Here is a 22,437-nt window from a genome sequence, read left to right as displayed (position 1 = left end):
AATCTCTTTAGGGATTGATTGCACGATTTTTTGCATGGCTTTACTAATACACAAACATTTGTAAACAATTGCATCGCGGCTTAGTCAGTGCAAGCCTGTTTGTTTACTTTTATATCAATCTCATTGAGCTCTACATAAGCCAATGAGCTATGCGCTGCTACTGGTAGTTCTGAAATCCCAATGGCGCTAACAGCAAAGTTGATTGTTGTGTCCGTATGCACAATCGCCATTAAAGGCGGCTGGCATAATCAAAGTCAACAACAGCATTCTCGTTCTTGTGTGTAATGCCAGTTCGGTTTTTGCATGTCTTTATCAGTGTGCTAGGTTCTGTCGCCTAGAAATGAAATTTATTTCAATTTCAGGATCGCGGGTGGCACATAACTCATATGTAGCTCTTCGTGATGAATGATTTTTTTTTTTATAATTGTAAAGGCACTATATTTTGGGAAGTCGTGGGAGTGTCGCCGAAATCTTTCTTCAATTGCAGGCCACAGAAGGAAAAAGGTACAGGGTATTGAAGAATATCTTCCCTAGACGATACTCACCTCAAATCCCGAAGAGTAAATTAAAATCGCATGCACTAGACAGATATACATACTATACAGGCATACTTACCAACATGTTGATATTACTGTGAAAGTAAGCAGTTCATGAAATACCCTTCTTTGTCGAAGATGTGCCAAACAAAAACAAAACTAAAAAAAATATGCATGTTCTTCCTTCCTGAAGGCTTTAAATGCCTGTATGACTTACTCACAGTTAATGACAGCTGCTGCCCTGCTCATCGATGTTGTTTGCCATTCGCAAACACTCAAACTAAGACAATGAAAACACTTGCAGTGAAAACTGCATTAAATAATCTCTGGCTACGCCATATCCTTTGTGTAACGGCTGACCTAATTACTCACTTGTCGGTCACTGAGTTAGTTAAACAGCCTAAACCCAATAAGTTACACAGATAAGCACATATATCACATCATATGAAACATGCAGCAACCGTGCTCGCCGGGATTGAATTTGGCAAGCTGCGATGCCACAAAAATGATAGTTGAAATAGCGCAGGCCTCACATAACTCGTTGAGCACCAGTTGCAAAGTAATGCTTTGGATTACAACTACCATCGCCAATGACATTTGGGATCTAGCGACTTTTCGCAATGATTCACTCTTCGTCTGCAGCGCCTTAAACGCTCCTAAGATCTTCAACGCTTTTCACTCTGAACAAGTACCTTCTGAAGTACCCAATTCCAGAGAGCATTTGGGAAGCATGATACTTTAACTAGCCAAAGTCGCTGGCACGTATCTGTGATTAATATCCCTGTCCTGTCGCTTTCCCTGCTATCTTTTCAAACGAATTTAAAGTAGATGAATCTTCGTTTACCCATAGTCTTCCTTCTTCTTGCGCGTATAGGTCAAGGGGGGTTGTTTCGCTTATCACTTGTACGTCTAGTCCTGATACTATGCGATAAGAGGAGGCTACTCTCAGACCTGCTCTTTGCTATGCAGAAGTTATGAGTTTTCGATATTTCTTAACGTGAAGTGTGTTTGTTTGCAGTTCAGAACCGAACAGTAGCGTGGATAGGCTGAAATCAAATAACATCTTCCTTTAGCGGTATGTAGGTCCTCCGATATTTACAATAAGCCTGCTTAGCAACGATATCTGTTAGTTGCAGGGTCTACTGTTACACATTAATAGCTATCTACATTCTTTGAGACTACATTCGAGGGGAGTTGTTATGAATTTTAATTCGGGTTCTATGCCTGTCAGCTGGACTATGGGCAAATTGAGCCATTTTGTTTTTGCAAATATTACCACAGCTGACGTTCTATAGATCAGGACCGAAAAGTGATCCTTGCACTGCTTCATATGTGTCTGCCACTCTCCCCGCAACCTCTAAGGTGAGGTAAGAAGTTTTGTACGTCTAATTTGGTTTCCAATAAGGCCAGCCTGCCTGAATTTGTGTTAAATTGCTAAGCCGTTACTAAAAGTGATTTTTTGTAGGTCTAAGAACATGACGCCTGCGTGAAGGAATAATGCTTGTTCTATGGCGTCTGGAATACATGGGTTTTGGAGTTTACCGGCTCTGTCGAACATGCGCTTGCCAAATATTTCCAGCTGGTGCTTATTCCATGTTTCTTGGAACGATTCTATACAATACAATCCTCAAATTCTTTCCATATTTTTACATTAGGCTGGACGTTTAAAATGCAATTTCAAAATTTATTGCTCATCACCATTAATGAGGCCAGACAGCAGGTTTAAACACTACTTAACTTAAACTAGCACTGAAAACCCAAGTCTTCATAATCAATCTGAGCTTCAAACACCTGTGCAATACCATTTCAAGGTGAAGGTCTTTTTTATTTGATTAATAATGTTGGGTTTATTATTATTATTATTATTATAAAAATTCCATACAATTATCTTTGGGTGTTCCCCGAAAAGTAAAAATCTGGAAAAAACAACATGAAGAAGAGGACCAAAATTTGTTCCACAGCAAGCATTCCCGCGTGAAGTAACCATGGCCATAAAACCCATCGCTGAAAAACAAACGACCAAAGTATATGTATGTTGTTTTTTATATATATTTTATTACTTTTTAATTATCATAACATTTCGCACGTTTGTCTGAAATTTATCCGTAAAAAACTATTTTTGTATTATCGTTCCTTTTACATATATCAACGTTTGTAAAAAACGTTTCACATATTAATTTACATTCATACAAATTGCATTATATCAACATTGTAAAATTACAAAAGTTGAGCTAAAAGTGAATAGAAATTTTAATTATTTAATTTTTCTAGAATTGTAAAATTTTTCAAAAATTTTGCAATTGTAATAAAGGTACAAAATCGTAATTAATACAAATTTAGAATTGATATTCGACTATGAAACGCAACAAAAGTTTTATGAAACTTGTTTGAAGTGAAACGGAATAGTTTCAAATAATAATTCATAAATAATAGAAAATACTTAGTAGAGATAATAATATTGACTAAAATATTTACGCCTAGCTTGCAATGTTCACAAAAAAAATATATAAATGAAAATTAGTGACTTACATTTTCATGCCCATTATTATTAAAAACAAAAACAAAATATGATAAAACAAATAATAGAATGGATTTCTCAGCAAACATAGACACCTTCAGTTAAAAATTATATAATTTGCATTTTCTTGGCAACAAAAACATTCAATAAATTTTTAAACTATTAATTTATATTTGTTCATAGATTTCGCATTAGCATTTAGCTTTATTTTTTTATACACGTAAATACATTTAAAAATATTATTTTAACTTTTTTTTTAACTTTTTAAAATTTTCATTATTTAATTCTTTGCCATAGCTTCACATTTGTATATATTTATTTATTTTTCCTTTTTTTCTTTTTAACTAACCTTTCCGAATTGTATATTTTGTACAAAAATTATGTACATTTTTACAGTTATTTCCTTTAGCTCTATTTACCTAAATGCTACTACTCTTTCAAAATATGTGCAAATCATTGTACATGCATATTACATAATTTTCTTGTTTAATTTTTGTACAAACTAAGTTTCGTTTTAACCAACCTTGCTCCCGTTTGATTGTTTAATTTTGCTGTCAGTTGTTATTTTTTTAATTTTATTTATTTTTTTGTTTAACTTAAATAGAGTAGTAACACACTGACATACATACCATAAACATAGTTGTATATATTAGTTAAATAAAATAACAATGTATGTGCATTTATTGATTTATATACACCTGCATAATTTAACGTTTGGCTTAACTTATTTCATTCAACAATATAAGGTAACAAGATTCTTTTTTCCTTTGTTCTACCTAACATTTGCAAAAAGATTACCTGCTAATAAACCACCCTAATGTGCTTATGAATACCTGGGATGGATCTGCGTTTCTAAGGGTTCGGAATTTCCGAATATAAAAACGACTGTACTCATACCGAAATCAGGAAACCAAATTATTTACAGAATTTATAAATTAGTTATTAACTAATTAAATTATTGCAAGAACATACCCTGACTTACAAATTGATATCTCAAATAAGAACAACCAATTTTATCAAGAAAACCCAACCAATTACACGGAAACACCTGAAAGAGGGGTACGAGTGTGTATACGTAAAAATGTTTTTTTTTTTTTTGTTTTTTTGTGTATAAGAGTTACTTAAATACAAACTTACAAGTGAAGCTAATATGTTGAAAAAATACTTTTTTAAGTGAAACCAAAATAATGAATAGACTAAGGTTCCAATAGTTCTAAGTTAATGACTTTTTCGAGAGTTCGAAACCCATTAATAAATCTTTCCTCATACTTGATTACATAACCAGATAATTAAATAAGAATATGCCTGTTTTTCGGCACGACAAATATATTTTAAAAAACAGTTAAGTTTTGTTTATAATTTTCGCATTTATAACACTAACTCTTCATACCAAAAAATAAATTAAACACAATTTGAATAAATGTTTAAGAAACTTAAGAAAAATGCTATAAAACTTAGCCAAAGCGCGCATAGAGGTTAAGTGATGACAATTAATATTCATAGGTCGCAAAAACTTTGGCCTACAGCGCCATCGGACATACGGATAATTAACAGTGGGACTCGAAAATTAATTTCACGTACGAAATAACCCGTCGACAGGTACAAAAATTTGCTAATATAAACAAAAGTATAACTAAATGATTGAAGACTTGGTCCTTATTTAACTTAAGCTTGAATCGAAAGAAGCCATTAAACTAGAACTAGGAATCTTTCGGTTTCACTATATAAGGATTGCTGAGTGGAATATCACCCTACCTCGGCTGTTGTTTCGAAGACACAATCAATCAATTTCAAAACCACCTATGTCAAAATTTGTTCGAAAAACTTCCTATCTCAAAATTTCAAAAATGTTTTATCTATTCTTAAATTCTATACATTTTGACATAAGCAGGGGCGTTCTGATAGAAACTGAATATATAAAACCCAATTCTGATACCCTTGCAGTAAACTCACTTCCGTAATATCACTAATGTGTACATTAAGGTGTAACCTTTTCAAGCGAACATTTTTTTTGCGTTGCTTTAAAAACTCATTATAAATTTGAAGGCCCATAAGAAATCGCTACAAAACTACTAGAAAAAGCACAAGAAAATGTATTATTAAAACGTCTTAGTGTCGCCTATAAATAAAAACCATTTCACAGGCCAACGCTTGCAAAAACAAAAAATTTCAATACCTAAAATCCTATAGAAGCAACAAATTAAATTTTTCCTCTGAATTTAGTATTAATAATTTTTTTTTTATAATATTTTTTTTTAATTTGATTATCTTTTTTCAGATAGGACAAGGAAGAAAAATATTGACTGAAAATGAAAAGCATCCTAATATATATATATCTATTAAGCCAGTCAAAATCAAATGAACGACTTGTTCCACGCTCACGTCTTCAAACAGTAATACCACACTGAAAGATATAACACAAAAATTTTAGTGCCGATTGGAGACAGATAAGGTAAGTCGCTCGTGGTCGTTCATTTGATTTTTAGGAATCGCCCTAATGTCTATAATTCATACATATTCTGTATATGCGTCCCTAAATTAGTGTTTGTTTGTTTTTCTTTTAAACTATTTACAATTCCAACAAAACTTACTAGCATAATTCTAACATTATTTAAATTATATGAATTTCTCCTGCTTAGATTAAAAAAAATATATTTTTTAATGGTGCAAACCAGCGCAGCTTCACCCAAAAGTCATTACGCAGTGTTGTATTTTCATTTTATTTCATTTTGCTTACTCAATACGCAAAAAATGCACCATTTTGCGTGTTTCCGTTATTTTTGTCTTTTTTTATGTATTTTTTTGCTTTTTATTATTTTTGTTTTCTTATATAAAACTATTCATAATTTATTTTGGACTTCTTTTTCGCATTATAACTAAATTTCTAATTTATAATTATAAATAATAATATATATATTAGACTGGGTCGATTTATTAACCGATATCGCGCTATCGATTTTTCGATAGGATTTGAGCTCAGGAAAAAAAGTTCCACTACGCATACACAAAAAAATAATTTTAGAGCCTGCGAAATTTCATTTTTTTTTTGTACTGTTTTTCGACTTTGATTTTTAAGGTTTTTTTCATGACCTACTAAAAGAATTTTCATTTGATTGTAAAATTTTCATCTATACCCTGTCCGACCCAAAAATGTCCGCTAAAAACGTTGGCAATAACAGTTTTTTAAAAAAAAATATACGTTTTTAGCGGACATTTTTGGGTCGGACAGGTGTACATATGAAAATTTTTTAGTAGGTCATGAAAAAAACCTTAAAAATCAAAGTCGAAAAAAGTAAAAAAAAATGAAATTTCTCAGGCTCCAAAATAATTTTTTTTTGGGTATGCGTAGTGGAACTTTTTTCTGAGCCCAAATCCTATCGAAAAATCGATGGCGCGATATCGGTAAACTTTCGTCCATACAAATCTACCCACCCTAATATATATACATAAATGTATAAGTATTTTCATCATGTTATGGGATTTCTTTTTATTGATTTTGTTGCACCAGCAGCCCCCTTGCACCCTTTCTTATGCTATTATTTCATACGATTAATGACTAAATCTGCTACAACTTGCAGACCTTTTTGGTACGGTGATTCGGTTAGCTCCTGTGACAATCGTATCGCTTCGATACAATGCTTTTTGGCTAAAAAGCGTGTTTGCTCGAGTCCGTGCGATTTGTGGACTAATTCGAAGGCACGTTCAACATCGCCGGGTTCGGTAAACCGACGCATTATCATTGGATTGAGTTCAGGATACTGCAAAGAAATGAGAGAGAATTATTGCTTAATTTTGAAAAATGTTGTGTTGTTTATATTGAATACATATAAGTTGTATTGATATAACTATACACTATCTTTTGACTTTATTTTAGCTGCGTGCGCTTTGAAATTAATCTGTGAACCCCAACTGCGATGACTTCAGACTTGAATTGAGCTACAAAACTGCATACTTAACAGTTTTCGAAAACGTTTTTGAAATTAATTTACTTTTTTTTTATATTATTCATAAATTTTTTTACACAACGAAGAAAATAACTCTTAAAATTTGTCTAATAACTTTTTACTGCTATTCTTTTACTCACAAGTGTACTACCATTACGAACTACGTAAGCCACTGTTAAACTTAATTCGAATATATGTCACTGAAATCAACGGTCACATTCAGTTTCTTAATTATTTTATGGCTAAACTTTGCAAGAAAAATATTATCTCTGAATCATAGCAGGGATTTCCAGTAATTACGTTAAGCAGGCACGCACAATTGCTTAATTTATACCGCTAAACATGGACAAAGATATTATTCTTACAGGACAGAAAACAAGATCATTAAAACATTAAAGAGAATTAGTTCAGCCGCAAAAAAGATAGTAGGAAGAGACATAACGTTCTAAAAATGTTACCGCCCTGCAAAAATCGCGAGTACTCCATGCATGCATGTATGGAGTACTCGCTATGAACCAACCGAGTACTCCAAAATTAACCACAATTCATACAAAAAAATATGGTCCAATTAACATTGCGATGTCCTAGGACTGGACCATATACTCCAGCTCCGCATTACATCAGAGTAATCCATGGAGTACCCACAGTCCAATAAACATTGTTTAGTGATTACAATCGTTAAAAAGGATCAATGATCGGCTTACAATGTGTTCGTGTAGAAACATTAGTTGGTCCATTGCTGCATTACAGTGGAGTATAATGGTAAGTACTCCAGTAGACCACATGATCCAACGATTTTTGCAGGGCGGTCCAAAAAAATAACCACTTCTAAAAAATTAACCGGTTCTTAAAAAGGAACCGGCCCTAAAACAAAGTAACCGGTTCTATAAAAGTGACTAGTTCTAAAAATGTAACCGGTTCTAAAAAAGTAACCGATTCTAAAAATGTTACCAGTTATAAAAAAGTAAACGTGTTTCATTTACTCCTTTTTAAAGCCTGGATATAAGAACCCTAAGTTTGGTACAAAATTTATTTACATATAGGAATTTGATGGTTTGATAAAAAAAACATATATACGGCTTGGTTTAACGATGTTATCTGACTAGAAAATACGAATCAATAGTTAAGTGTAATTTTAAGATATTTATTATAAAAATCATAATTGGCGCCTTAAAGTATGCAGCTTTTCAGGTCAACTAATATGTATGTATGTATATCTTATTTACTGAATTTCCGACTTTCACTCATCTATTTCAACTGCTTTAGGATGTCACCATTTAAAATGTTACGCTTATGACATTCCATGCAAGAAACTGTCACACTGTACTTGTCACAGCTGTCAATATACGACTGTCAAATGTTCAGAAACACACAAACACAAACAAGTACAACAACTTTGTTTATAGCAATTTTTTTTTTTATTTACTAAATACATAATTCGTTTGACGCACAACACAGGTAGCTGTTTGTCTTTGCTGCTGTCGTTAGTAAATCACTTTATGCTCTCTACGCTCAGCCGCCTGATGGCAATTGCTTACTAACATTGGTTGGGTCCAAATAACACGATTTCGAAATGCGTGTCACGTCCACTTAAATTGCTTTGCATATCAATTTTTGCAAAACTATTCAATTTGATTACGCTGCTGTGCTCGTATATTGAGTAATGATGTGCAGAACGGGTGAAACAACAGGAGCTTTAGTGATTTCTACTATGGTGGAATGATATGGGGGATACTAATGTGACGATTGACATTAAAGTACAGCGGAATAGAGCAAAATTCCATAATATGTGATGTCAGCTGGGTTTATGATGATCTCTACCATGCGCAATCAGTAATTATTCGTTTTCAATTTGCTAAGCATCGTTGCGTATTTGTTTTATTTAGATTTGAGTCATTGCTATTTCTTAATAATATATTACGGTAATATATATGCTTGCGTGGCATATTGGAATAACCTTGTAGGATTTTTTTTGCAAAGGAAAAACGCTGATTATATACAGTTAAGCGCAATCAAAACACCCTTTATTGTTCTAGACCAAATGGATTTGCTCAAAATTCTGAAATAAATATTTTTACTTCAGAGCCACATAATCTAGACTTAAGGAGCTCATTTTCAGTGTTTTAACCCATCTTTTAACTTGTTTACTAAAATCAAACGCTTTACCCATTAGTGGTCATGTGTTAACCCATTGTTGACCTTTTTTAATTCTTAAATCAAACTTGTTACATCGCCATTGCCTTCCTTACACTATAATACCCAACTTATGGTGTTTTAACCCACCCATATATATATTAACCCATTCGTGACTTCCATTTCTATACTTTTCATGAAAATTATATGGTAAAGCTTTTCACGGATCTCAAAATCTTAAAGTAGAAGAGATAGACCCAACAATAAGTATACCAAAATGATCAGGATGACGATCTGAGTTGTCATAACTAATTTCCAAATGTATTGAATTTGAGCTCAGCTAGGGCGTGTTTGAAACAAATAATGAAATAGGGCGTTTTCACACTTTTTCTCTGATAGGACGTGTTGGAAACAGCAACCGAGTTGGAGTGATATTTCACTCAGCATTCGATATATTGTTGTCTGAAGAAATTATAGAGATCGGTCGTATATATAGCATATACCCCAGATAAGAAGCTTATCGTAATTTCTGCCCCATTTTATCAGCTTCAAAGCTCAACAAATGCTAACATGTGCGGCATATTTGATTTAAAAAAAGGTCGAATCGATTGTGAACACATATCGAGCGATTTTAGTAGTTTCTCAAATGCAACTTTTTATAAGCAACTCGAATTGAACCAAAAAGTTTGATTGATTTGAGAAAACCAAACTAAACTTAATCGAATTCCATAATTTCTGTCGGATTTGAAAAAAAGTCCTGGTTAAAAAATTTTCCTAGGTGAAAATGTTTGAGTTCCCAGGTATCCCTACAGCAATATAACGTCGAATTATGCATCCTTTTTTCACTCAGCTGAGCAGAGCTCACAGAGTATATTAATTTTGTTCGCATAACGGTAATCCGTAACGGCATAAACTAATCGAGACAGATATAGGCGAAAAAATAAATTCATTTAGCCATGTCCGTCCGTTTGTCCGTCCGTCCGTAAACACGATAACTTGAGTAAATTTTGAGGTATCTGGATGAAATTTGGTATGTAGGTTCCTGAGCACTCATCTCAGATCGCTATTTAAAATGAACGAAATCGGATCATAACCACGCCCACTTTTTCGATATCGAAAATTTCGAAACACAGAAAAAGTGCGATAATTCATTACCAAAGCGATGAAACTTGGCGGGTGGATTGACCTTATGGCGCAGAATAGAAAATTAGTAAAATTTTGGACAATGGGCGTGGCACCGCCCACTTTTAAAAGAAGATTATTTCAAAATTTTGCAAGCTGCAATTTGGCAGTCGTTGAAGATATCATGATGAAATTTGGCAAGAACGTTACTCCTACTACTATATGTGTGCTAAATAAAAATTAGCAAAATCGGATTACGAACACGCCCACTTTTTAAAAAAATTTTTTTAAAAGTCAAATTTTAACAAAAAATTGAATATCTTTACAGCATATAAGTAAATTATGTCTACATTCAACTCCAGTAATGATATGGTGCAACAAAATACAAAAATAAAAGAAAATTTCAAAATGGGCGTGGCTCCACCCTTTTTCATTTAATTTGTCTAGAGTATTTTTAATGCCATAAGTCGAACAAAAATACACCAACCCTTATGAAATTTGGTAGGGACATAGATTCTATGACCATAACTGTTTTCTGTGAAAATGGGCGAAATCGGTTGAAGCCACGCCCATTTTTTATACGCAGTCGACCGTCTGTCCTTCCGCTCGGCCATTAACACGATAACTTGAGCAAAAATCGATATATCTTTACTAAACTTAGTTCACGTACTTATCTGAACTACCAAGATACAAAAATGTCCGAAATCCGACTATGACCACGCCCAGTTTTTCGATATCGAAAATTACGAAAAATTAAAAAAATGCCATAATTCTATACCAAATATGAAAAAAGGGATGAAACATTGTAATTCGATTGGTTTATTGACGCAAAGTATAACTTTAGAAAAAACTTTGTAAAATGGGTGTCAACCCTACCATATTAAGTAGAAGAAAATGAAAAAGTTCTGCAGGGCGAAATCAAAAGCCCTTGGAATCTTGGTAGGAGCAGTATCGTGGAATTATATATAAAAATAAATTAGCGGAACCCGACAGATGATGTTCTGGGTCACCCTGGTCCACACTGTGGTCGATATCTCAAAAGCTCCTTCACATATACAACTAAGGGCCACTCCCTTTTAAAACCCTCATTAATATCTTTAATCTGATACCCATATCGTAAAAACAAATTCTAGAGTCACCCCTGGACTATCTTTATGTGGATATCTCGAAAAGGCGACCACCTATAGAACTAAGGCCCATTCCCTTTTAAAAAACCCATTAAAACCTTTCATTTGATACCCATATCGTATAAACAAATTCTAGAGTCACCCCTGGACTATCTTTAAGTGGATATCTCGAAAAGGCGACCACCTATAGAACTAAGGCCTACTATCTCGAAAAGGCGTCCACCTATAGAACTAAGGCCCACTCCCTTTTAAAATACCCATTAGCACCTTTCATTTGATACCCATATCGTACAAACGCATTCTAGAGTCACCCCTGATCCACCTCTATGGCGACACCTCGAAAAGGCGTCCACCTATAGAACTAAGGACCACTCCCTTTTAAAATACTTTTTAATACCTTCCATTTGATACCCATGTCATACAAACACATTCCAGGGTTACCCTAGGTTCATTTTCCTCCATGGTGATTTTCCCTTATTTTGTCTCCAAAGCTCTCAGCTGAGTATGTAATGTTCGGTTACACCCGAACTTAGCCTTCCTTACTTGTTATTTTTCGAACTTTTTCCATAAAAGTCCACATATAAAAGTAAAATCTGTTTTTATTTTTTGAGTCCGATAGTTCTATCTATTTTAAAAATAAAAGTCCGGAAATAAAAGATAAATCCGAACTTTTATTTTTTAAGGCCAAAATAAAAGTCCGGCTTGATAAAAAAGAAACGGGTTATCCGAATTAAAAAATTTTTTTTTCCCGACTTTTATTTTTGAAAGTCTGAGTTTAACTATTTCTATCGGACTCAGGTAATAAAAATCCGAAAATAATTTTTATCTTGATCCAAATATATTCAATGCCCAAAATTAATAGTTTTGCAAGGAATTGTATTATAAAAGGAATAACAGTTGCCGCCCCTGGCTAAGACTGCCAGTTCGAAAATGATCAATCTCAAAATTTGCTTAAAAAACGCCCTTCATGAAAGCTTTATCGAAGAAACCAAATTCGTGTCAAGAACTCGCTACCTCAGATTCCGGTTGAAGAATGCTTTATCTCAGAACTTGTTTCTTGAATGTCCCATCTCACCACAGTTTGTATTGAATTTATATTAAGAGAGAGCGTTTTTGAATCAAACAAACCTTTACCCTTCCTCTATAAAGCCCTTGTCCTTCACGTTCAAGACAAAAAGATCAAATAACAATTATATATCATGATTGATAACAACCTGATCGCAGTGATGGTCGTCTTACCCGGTCTAATCCAGACAACATTTTTTTTAGTGTTTATTGAGTTTAAGAATATACAGTTGGAATCACTTTGTTTATATTCTTAACTTAGTATTTAGTTATCTTCGCCAAAATACCTCCCCTAAAATGACTGCGGCTCAAAAAAAAAAAATTATGCACAATTACCTATGTTAATCTACCGACTTAATCATCATACAAGGATTTACATATATCGCATTTACAAATGTATTGCATCCAACAAAGCATCATAAATCAGGCAATCATAAATCATATATCTTAACAAGGATGTGTGTGCCTTCTTTACAAATAAAATTTCGCATAATAAACACATTAAATTGTAGTAATGTTCTTAATTCAACAATCAATAACCGTTTATCACGTCGAGGCAGTGAACATAAGGAACTATATTATTGTATACATGAATGAATTTTAAAGTGCAAAAATAAGCATTTATGTCGAGATTTATTTGATTAGAATAAACATTAAAAAAGTATAATTTGTTTTGAAACTTAGACAGTGCATACCAATTTTAGAATAAGTAGCAATTATCAACGGAATGATAAATGATTTGACATTATCAATATGCGTTCTTTATTTACATACACAAGTACATATATACAGGTTTAAATAAGTAGGTTTATAAATGTGTGCGTACATTTATGTTCCAGCTCAGCATTTAGATGATTAAATTTTGAATTCCCCTGCATATCAATACAATTTGATTACTCTTTCTGACTAAATAATGAGTTATCATACAATTGAACAAAAGAAATAATCAAATATGAATACTCTTGATGATCAAACACCGAAAATCATTTTTCGATCACTTTTTGGAATCATTTTGGAAGTCCTTTTATGACTAAATTTTAATATTTCATAAAAAGCAACAAAAAGAATAATTAAATATGTTTACCTTTCGATGAACAAAAGCTGAATATAGATTTTCAATCACATTTTGCAATCATATTTGAATCAAATGTGTTTAGTTTAGCTGATCAAAAATTATTATCATTTTTCACTCAGCTTTCTGAATATTTAATGAAAATATTTGCTGACTGAATAATGAATTTTATACTTATTGAAATTTTACTTTTCATTAAAAATCTTATTTTTTCACATACCCATATTTTTTCAATCAAGAAAAAATATATAACAATTTTATTATTTATGCAAAAGATATTCTTCAAGATAAAAATAATGTAATGCTGCTCGCGAACGAAGATTTCCCCAAACATTTCTCCCCTTCAGCTTCCCAGAAAATACATAATGATTGGACAATACAAAGGTTGTGAGCTATTTGAACCCCAGGTAAGTGAAACTATCTTGACATCCCTGGATACGGCTTCAACATCCCGTATCATATCCGTATTTTAAGATATTGACGATCATAGTTGATGTTGGATGTTGTAGTCGCAGGTGTATATCGGTCAAGTTTGTTTGCGAGTTACTTGTGGTTCGAATAGCTCGCTTTCGCATGTTTTCTTCCCCTGATGAAATAAGATTATTATGTAGTATCCTATTTTGAATGAGATTAGAAGAATAAATGCATGATAATAGCATTCCAAAATGATTCAAAAATCTCAACCAAAACGATTGAAATATATTCACGAATACTTATGATCAGAAAATGACTATGAAAACCAGTCAAATATTACTCTAAAACTATTAAAGCTCAATTTTACAATGATATCATATATGAAAAAAAGGCGTTTCGAAATAGGAATTATAAATGATTATTCAATAATAATCACATTTAAGCTACATTTTCTCCCGACGATACATTAATTTTCGAATAGAAAATGTTTTTAAATTTGAACGTTTTTAATCATCATGGGGTATGATATTTAAATATTTTTTGATTAAATTTTTCAAAAAATGCTGGCTGGGAATTCAAACTTATTATTTTCAATATTTTGACAGTAGATACGGAAACGAAATTGTAATAGCGAATATTAATGTTTGCTTATAAAAGTGGAAACGTAATTACTTCTTTGGATCCGGCTGTTTTTTTAGAACCGCTTCCTTTTTGCAAACAGGTACTTTTTTGGAGCCGATTAGTTTTCGGAAGGGGTAACATTTTGTAACTGGTCACTATTTTCGGAAGTCGTTAATTTTTTTATCGGGTCTTTATTAAAACCAGTTTATTATTAGAACCGGTTACTTTTGGAAGCGTTAATTTTTTCATCCGGGTCTTTATTAAAACCAGTTTATTATTGTAACCGGTTAATTCTTTTGGAACCGTTAATTTTTTTGGAACCGATTTCCTTTTTGGAATTGATTACTCTTATTTGAAGCCTTTACTTTTGATTCTCCATTGGAACTGGTCACTTTTTCGGAGCTGGTTACTTTTTTGAAGACGCTTTTTTTATAACCGGTTATTTATTGTAACCGGTTGATTTTTTAACCGTGTGATTTTTTAACCGGTTACTTTTTTTAACCACCTACTTCTTGTAATCGATTATGCTTGTTACTGGAACCGGTGACTTTTTTTGAAGCCTCAGCAGGATATTTAGTGGAATCGGTTATTTACTAAGCTGGTTACTTATTGGAATCGAATACTTATTGTAACTGGTTTTTGTAGCCGGTTGTTTACTTAACCGGTTACTTATTAAAACCGGTTATTTATTGTAGCCGCATACTTATGAGAAATGGTTATTGCTTGAAACAGTTTTTTTTTTTGAAGCTGTTATTTTTTGAAGCCAGTTACTTTTTTGAATCGGTATTTAGTTAAAACCGGTTCCTTCTTTAGAACCTTTATTGGGAACGGTTACTATTTTTGAACCGATACATTTTATAAACCGATTTCTTTTTTAGAACCGGTTACTCTATTAGAACCGCTTACTTTTTTGAAGCCTTTTTAAAAACGATTTTAATTACTACTTTATATTGCGAATTTTTGTTGCTTTATACGATGAAATCACGTCAGATCCATCGTTAGATAATGGTTTGTTTTTTGAAAGCTGACTGCTTTCTTGGAACAGATTTAATTTACTTCGAGACCGAAGACCGAAAACTTTTGTTTTTTTTGGCGATGGAAACCATCGCTATGGCTTTTTTGTGTTTTATCATTTCACTTTTATCCGTTTGGTTTAAAATCTTGACAGAAAATGTTAAAAGATTTGTAGTAGTTAAAAGTCTCCCAGTAAGCTGCATATATCATAGAATTTGTGTGGTTCATGTTCATATCGACTTTACAAAACTTACCTTTTCGCATGCAAAAAGCACCGGCGCTGTGGCTAGACCCAATTTTAGATCCGCTGCCGTTGGTTTGCCCATTGTTTCGGCGGATGAGACAAAATCCAGCATATCGTCGACCAGCTGAAACGCCAAACCCACATTTCGACCATATTGGAATGCCAATTCGGCGATGTTTTCATCAGCTTCAGCGATCACTGCCGTCTGCAAAGAACAAAATAGAAGAAAAACTTTGAAAAATAAATCACGGAAATCCAGTAATAAAAATATATCGATTTTAAGTTGGAACAATAAGTATTAAAAACTAAAAGCAACAATTTTAAAATGTATAAGATTCAGTAACTATAAACTATAAAAACAACAAAAAGTTCTTTAAATAATGCTGAGAAAACACGAATACTAAAGTAAAGTTGTGCTTCTTCGATTTTTTTTTTATGATGATTTTTTTTTTTTTTTTCATCTAGCCTACGCACCACTGCATTGATGGTATTTTTTGTATTTGCTTGTTCCACTGCACTTCACTCTTTTGTCCATATTGTCTGTGTCAGTTTGTCAATATATTTTATTACAATGCACCATACTTATGTTTGCATATAGATTTTGCCATAAATGTGCGCATGCGGCCTCTTTGCCTTCAGCAAGCAATGTTAATGGGTCTGCTTCACTTGCAATATTTTGCCCCCTACTTACCGCTTTCAGCGCATTCGCTATTAGCGAGGCCGTCTTCCTGTATGTCTTGGTCAGATAATGCGCAAATCGTTCATTTTCAGTTTCCTTTGAGCCAAGTTGCATGAATTCACCTTGAACCAGATCGGTTAAAATCTAAAAAGAAGGTTAAAATGAAATATGTGAAAATGCGGTAAGTATGTATTTTATCACAGTTATTCAAGCGGAAGATGAAAACTGGTATAATAAATTATATATGACTGCAATTGGTATTTTATGTGTCTATATTTGTTACATATGTACGTAAATAACTAAAATAAAATATCCTTTCAAGTTAATTTAATACATAGCTACATATGTACATACATTAGCAAATAAAATCGTAGCAGCGGAAGTCTTTTTCCAATTTCGACAGTTTTTAATTTCGATATTTACTGAAAAAAATTACTACGAATTTTTTAACTGAAACTATGTAAATCAATCAAAAGTTTTCGAATTATTTAGGAACGAGTTATTGAAATTGGTTTGCATAGTTTCGTTTAAAAATTGATAAACGCATTTTTCAACGACATCGAAAATTAAAAAAAAAAAAATAATTTAGTTGACGAAGTTTGATAAAAATTGCACATGGTACTTTTCTTGGCGCAGGTATATACATTCCATTTACTAAATATCATTGGTCTTCTTCGAATAGCCTCACAGTTACAATGATTTAAAATATAATAATATTCCAAGAGAGGAGCAACAATCCAGAAATAGACCCAAAATAGCCTCTATATAATCATAAAAACAATCTCCTATAGGTACCGAACACGAAACAGGTCAGAAAATCTCCGGAGATATATAGTTCCAAAGTGATTCCGAAAACCCCCATAAATGATCTCTTAATTGATGCCGTAATAAACAATACTACATGGGCAATCCAGAACTGATTCTCAAAATTTTGCCGAAATCTTATCGAAATATTTTTTATGGAATTTTATTTTCTGGAAAAATGTTTACACTCATGTTGCACGCTCCAATTTTAAGTTTTGAGCTAGGTCACCTGGCGCTTTGTGAAATGGCTGAATTTGTATATAATTGAACCCTATTTCTTATTCAGTGAGAAATATTTTGTGAAAACAACACACAAACTTACGAAAGAGCTGAGAATAACTAACATGGCGACATTATTTCCAAAAAGGAAACGATGTTAAAACAATTTTGAAACTATTCCGAAACGATCCCAAACTATGCTCAAACTGTTCTGAAATAGTCGCAATCATCTTTAAAACAGTTCAAAAATTGTGCTTAAATGATTCTGAAGAGACCCAAAACAGTCCCGAAATTATCCACGGATAGCTCAGAATAGATATCGAAATGGTTACAAAATAGTTTCTAAACGATTGCGAATAGACCCGAATGATTCTTAAACCATTCCTGAAATAATTCCGAAGTAGTCGCGAAAGTTCCCAAAAAACAATCACGAAATAAATCCTGTAATGATAATCCGAAATTATTTATAAATGATCCCGATATAGTACAGAAACAATTGCTAAGTTATCCCGAAAACAATTATGCCCAAAATGCACTGCAATAGTCTCAGTCATCCGTACTCATTAGACTGGGTCGATTTATTAACCGATATCGCGCCATCGATTTTTCGATAGGACTTGGGCTCAGGAAAAAAAGTTCCACTACGCATACCCAAAAAAAATTTTTTCCCAGCCTGCGAAAAAAAATGGCGAAAGGGTAAATTTTTCGATCAAACCACTCCCTAAAACCCAAAAAATATTTTTTTTTTGTTCAAAAAACTGTTATCGCCAAAGTGTTTACAACTTTCGTCCATACAAATCGACCCAGGTTAATACTCATCCTGAAGAACCCGAAAACAGTCCCAAAATGATATAGAAATAGCCACAAAATAATGTCTGAAAGCAATCACGAAACTATTTTGGAATAGTTCCGGCATAGTTCTGAAATAATCCCCAAAAAATGTCGGAATCCTAAAATTATTTCGAAATAGTCCCAAAGGTTCTCAACCTATTCTGAAAATAATCACGCAATGATAGTTTCGAAATTATCTAGAAATAATCACGATATACATATGTAGTTCAGAAACAATACTCTTATTACCCTGAAAGAGTACGATAATTATTCTGAAATAGTTTCGAAATGCTTCCGAGATGGTTCCGAAATCATCGCGCATTGTAGCACTGCTCACTTTTCCAGAATTGTTAAACCGAGGACTTAGATCAAGGTATAAATGTACTTGAAATTTTCATGATGCAAAATAATTAAAAAGCACTGGTCCCAGCGGCCATGGGACCCCACCTCCCTCTTCCCATTAAAAATATGACCAGGAGCCCCTTCCAGACTATTGTTTATTGTATTTTGATATATATAAATAAGCTATAACCTAAGTCTTTCATGGTCTACTGGTTATTTGAAGCTTTTAAGTGCATTTTTATTATTCTTCAATTTTCGGCTGAAAACACATCCGCAGGCAAACAAGCGCTCTTTTGTTTTTAAGTGTATAGCATGTGCGAAAGTAGGTCAAGAACTTTAAAATAAATATCGTCCTTTGTTTTCTAAATAATCACATTATCACGTAAGTAACATTAAAAATTAGCAACATAATTAAAACTATAACTTCATTATGCCTACATATAAACTATAAGAACAAATTAGCAAATGCATACTACAAATGAATGTTAATATACTGTACACCGGCCCGTCCCCCGCGCTTTTGCGTGCAAGTACAACAAACGCTGACAATGCTTTTTATGCCATTAATGCAAACATTGTAATCAAGATAAATTAGCAGGTACTTAAATAGTTATTGTAACCATTATTTACTGCATACCAATAATCAATACGCATTCAATGCGCTTTGAAATCAAAAAAAGAAACGTTTAAAGATGCAACGTAATAAAGGTACAGAAAAGCTTTATATTGCTTTTGAAATAATTAATTGTCGTTATTACTACGTCGTCGAAGGAGAACTTCTTTTGGAGATAACTAGAGGAACACAATAATGGTTAGTAACATAAGTGAAGGTCTGACGACTAGTTTTTTTTTTTTTTTCAGAAAACGTTGGGAATTAATTCCAATCAGGCTTGATGCTTCTGCAAGATTATGTATGCTGAAGACAAATGATCAGCTATTTTATTACAAGACAATTTACCCTTCTGAACAAGTAATAACTCTTTAACAATTCTTTCATATGATACATATGTACTTTTCTCATAGAAGTGACAAAAGCGACGTTATTCCTGAAAATTTATTTGAGATAAAATTAGAACAAAACTTCCTGGGCCCGTATCGTGCTATACGGTCCGTGATCGAAATCCATTTTCAAATCACAATAACTCTTAAATCCTGAATGGGATGAATGACATGTATTAACTATTGGCCATACGCACTCATTAGATCTAAAATTTGTTATAATTTTTATAAATAGTTTGACAGATACATATTTATCATTTGAGTGAAATTGGGTTTTCATCCGTAATCGTATAACACGATCGGGCCCTGGTTTTAAAAACTGTTACATAAATTTATATAAAACTTATCATTATCTCACAACGCGCAAAGGCTCAAAATAGTTTATTTCTTTGACTAATAATTTTAGAATTTATAGTACAATTAAATATTTTAAATATTTCCCCCTCTGACCTCCTCCACCAGGAATAGGTGTATTTGCACCTGAGAAAAGGCATGCTCCCATACACAAAAATAATAGAGAGTCGAATCTTTTTGGTTTTTAGCTTCATTTAAATACAAAAAAAAAAAACAAGTAAGGACGGGACTGTCTTCGGCTATGCCGAAGACTTCATACCTTTCATGAATGGGGCTGCACAATAATCTTATCCCCTTCGTAATCTCCAAATAATCGGATGTATAAGATAAGAAATATATAGTGAAGAGATGTACATACCTAAACGATTTTTAATATAAATATAAAATAAAAAAATTGCAAAAAACTCCCTATCTGAACGATCGGTTGTATGGGATATACATATATTATATATAGCTCCGATCGAAATGATTTTTACAGGAAATCTTCTGTGATATATTAGAATAAATATAACCAAGTTTAACGCTTTTATATTGGAAATTAAGGGAGAAATTGCCAAAAATCTTTCTATCTGAACGATCGGTTGTATGGGATATATACTATATTCGAAATAGTAAAAGACTTCGTTTATTTGGGAACCAGCATCAACACTAGCAACAACATCAGCACTGAAATCCAGCGAAGAATCAATCTTGCCAATAAATGCTACTTTGGACTAGGACTTTGGTAGGCTAGGAACGAAAATCATACTCTACAAGTCACTTATCGTACCCGTCCTGCTATATGGGGCAGAAACATGGACCATGACAACAGCAGATGAAGCGGCTTTTGGAGTGTTCGAGAGAAAAGTTCTTCGAAAGATTTATGGACCTCTACGTGTTGGCGATGGCGAGTACCGAAGAAGATTTAATGATGAGCTGTACGAGCTATACGCAGACATCAACATAGTCCAGCGAATTAAAACGCAGCGGCTGCGCTGGCTAGGCCATGTTATGCGAATGAAAGATGATGCTCCGGCCAAGAAAGTGTTTCTATCGGAACCCGCCTATGGAAGCAGTGGTAGAGGGCGGCCCCCACTCCGTTGGAAGGACCAGGTGGAAAACGATTTAAACTCCCTTGGTGTGACCAACTGGCGCCGGTTGGCGGAGCGAAGGAGCGACTGGCGCGCCTTGTTGGACGGCCATAATCGTTTAGACGGTTAAGCGCCAATTAAGTAAGTAAGTAAGCTCCGATCAAAGTGATTTTTTCAGAAAATCTTCTATGATATATTAAAATATATATCACCGAGTTTTACGTTTATACTTTCTAAATTGCAGCAGGAATGACCAAAATCGTCTTATCTGAACGATCGGTTGTATGGGCGATATATGTTATAGTGGTCCGATCCTACCGGATCCGACAAATGTCTAATATAATACAAAAATACATCCTTGTGCCAAATTTCATTGAGATATCTCAAAATTTGAGGGACTAGTTTGCGTTCAAATAGACAGACGGACGGACAGACGGACATGGATATATCAACTCAGTTCGTCGCTCTGATCAATTCGGTATACTTAATGGTGAGTCTATCTTCTATATTTCTCAACGTTACAAACATCGGACCAAAGTTAATATACCATTTCATGTTCATGAAAGGTTTAATTAGTTTGTTGCAGGTATTAAATGTTGGCATGAATTATTTACATAACCACATCTCTCTATATGTCGTTGATCTTTTCATTAGTAAATAATAAACAAATCGATAAATTCAACGTATTATCAATCAATGAGTTCATGTCATAAACAAATCACAAACATATCGCATCTTATTTAATTTAAAATAAAATATTTGCGCAGAGCAATCGTAGGTAGCGCTCATTTGCAAGCTAGAAAGAAGTGTTCTAAGCGTTAAGTGGCCAGCATAAAATCATACAATAAATATTTAGGTACATATTGCAGAGAGGTTTGACAGCAGAACCTCATCAAAGGTTCAGTTATACTTATGTAAATATTTCAGTTATATAAAAAGAGAAATTTGTAACCGAAAGTAAATCTCATTCTCTTAATACCCTGCAGCGAAACGCACTGGTTCCAATCTAGCGCAGTACTATCTCCCTAAGAGACGGTACTATGTAGTACTAATTCTGTCCACTCGAAGTGCTTTCAACTGACACTTTTAACGTTGTGATGTCCTACGAAATGGCAATTGTTCCTCTTTGAAGACCTTTTAAAGCATTCTTAACTGGTTCAGTAGTAGGTGGTTCTGAAATAGTCTTTGCCTTTGATTAATTAATTTAAATTCTTATAACTCAGACTTAAGCCTGTTGGTGCAAGTGAGCCTATTAACTGTCCGGCTCTGCATCAGATTAGCACCCATTAGGGGGTATACATTACGAAACTTTTGCTTTGCGTGAGACAG

The 22,437-nt window shown here is 33.4% G+C and overlaps 2 protein-coding genes across 4 annotated transcripts in view; both read right to left on the bottom strand.

The window, feature by feature from the left end:
* Positions 1–22,437, bottom strand: part of LOC137238408 (membrane-bound alkaline phosphatase-like) — a 287,217-nt gene that overhangs the window by 225,676 nt on the left and 39,104 nt on the right. The window lies entirely within an intron of this gene.
* Positions 3,531–22,437, bottom strand: part of qless (decaprenyl diphosphate synthase subunit 1 qless) — a 169,457-nt gene continuing 150,550 nt past the window's right edge. For all 3 annotated transcript variants that reach the window (XM_067763333.1, XM_067763335.1, XM_067763334.1), the window contains exons 6-8: positions 16,502–16,633; positions 15,821–16,015; positions 3,531–6,812 (exon numbers count right to left, since the gene is read on the bottom strand). In XM_067763333.1, the coding sequence (XP_067619434.1) occupies positions 6,591–6,812; positions 15,821–16,015; positions 16,502–16,633 (549 nt within the window). In that variant the 3' untranslated portion in view covers positions 3,531–6,590. The remainder of the gene's footprint in view (positions 6,813–15,820; positions 16,016–16,501; positions 16,634–22,437) is intronic.

The sequence above is a fragment of the Eurosta solidaginis genome, chromosome 1 (assembly GCF_040869045.1).
Source record: "Eurosta solidaginis isolate ZX-2024a chromosome 1, ASM4086904v1, whole genome shotgun sequence".
Taxonomy (NCBI): domain Eukaryota; kingdom Metazoa; phylum Arthropoda; class Insecta; order Diptera; family Tephritidae; genus Eurosta; species Eurosta solidaginis.
This window is presented reverse-complemented; position numbering and strand designations above follow the sequence as displayed.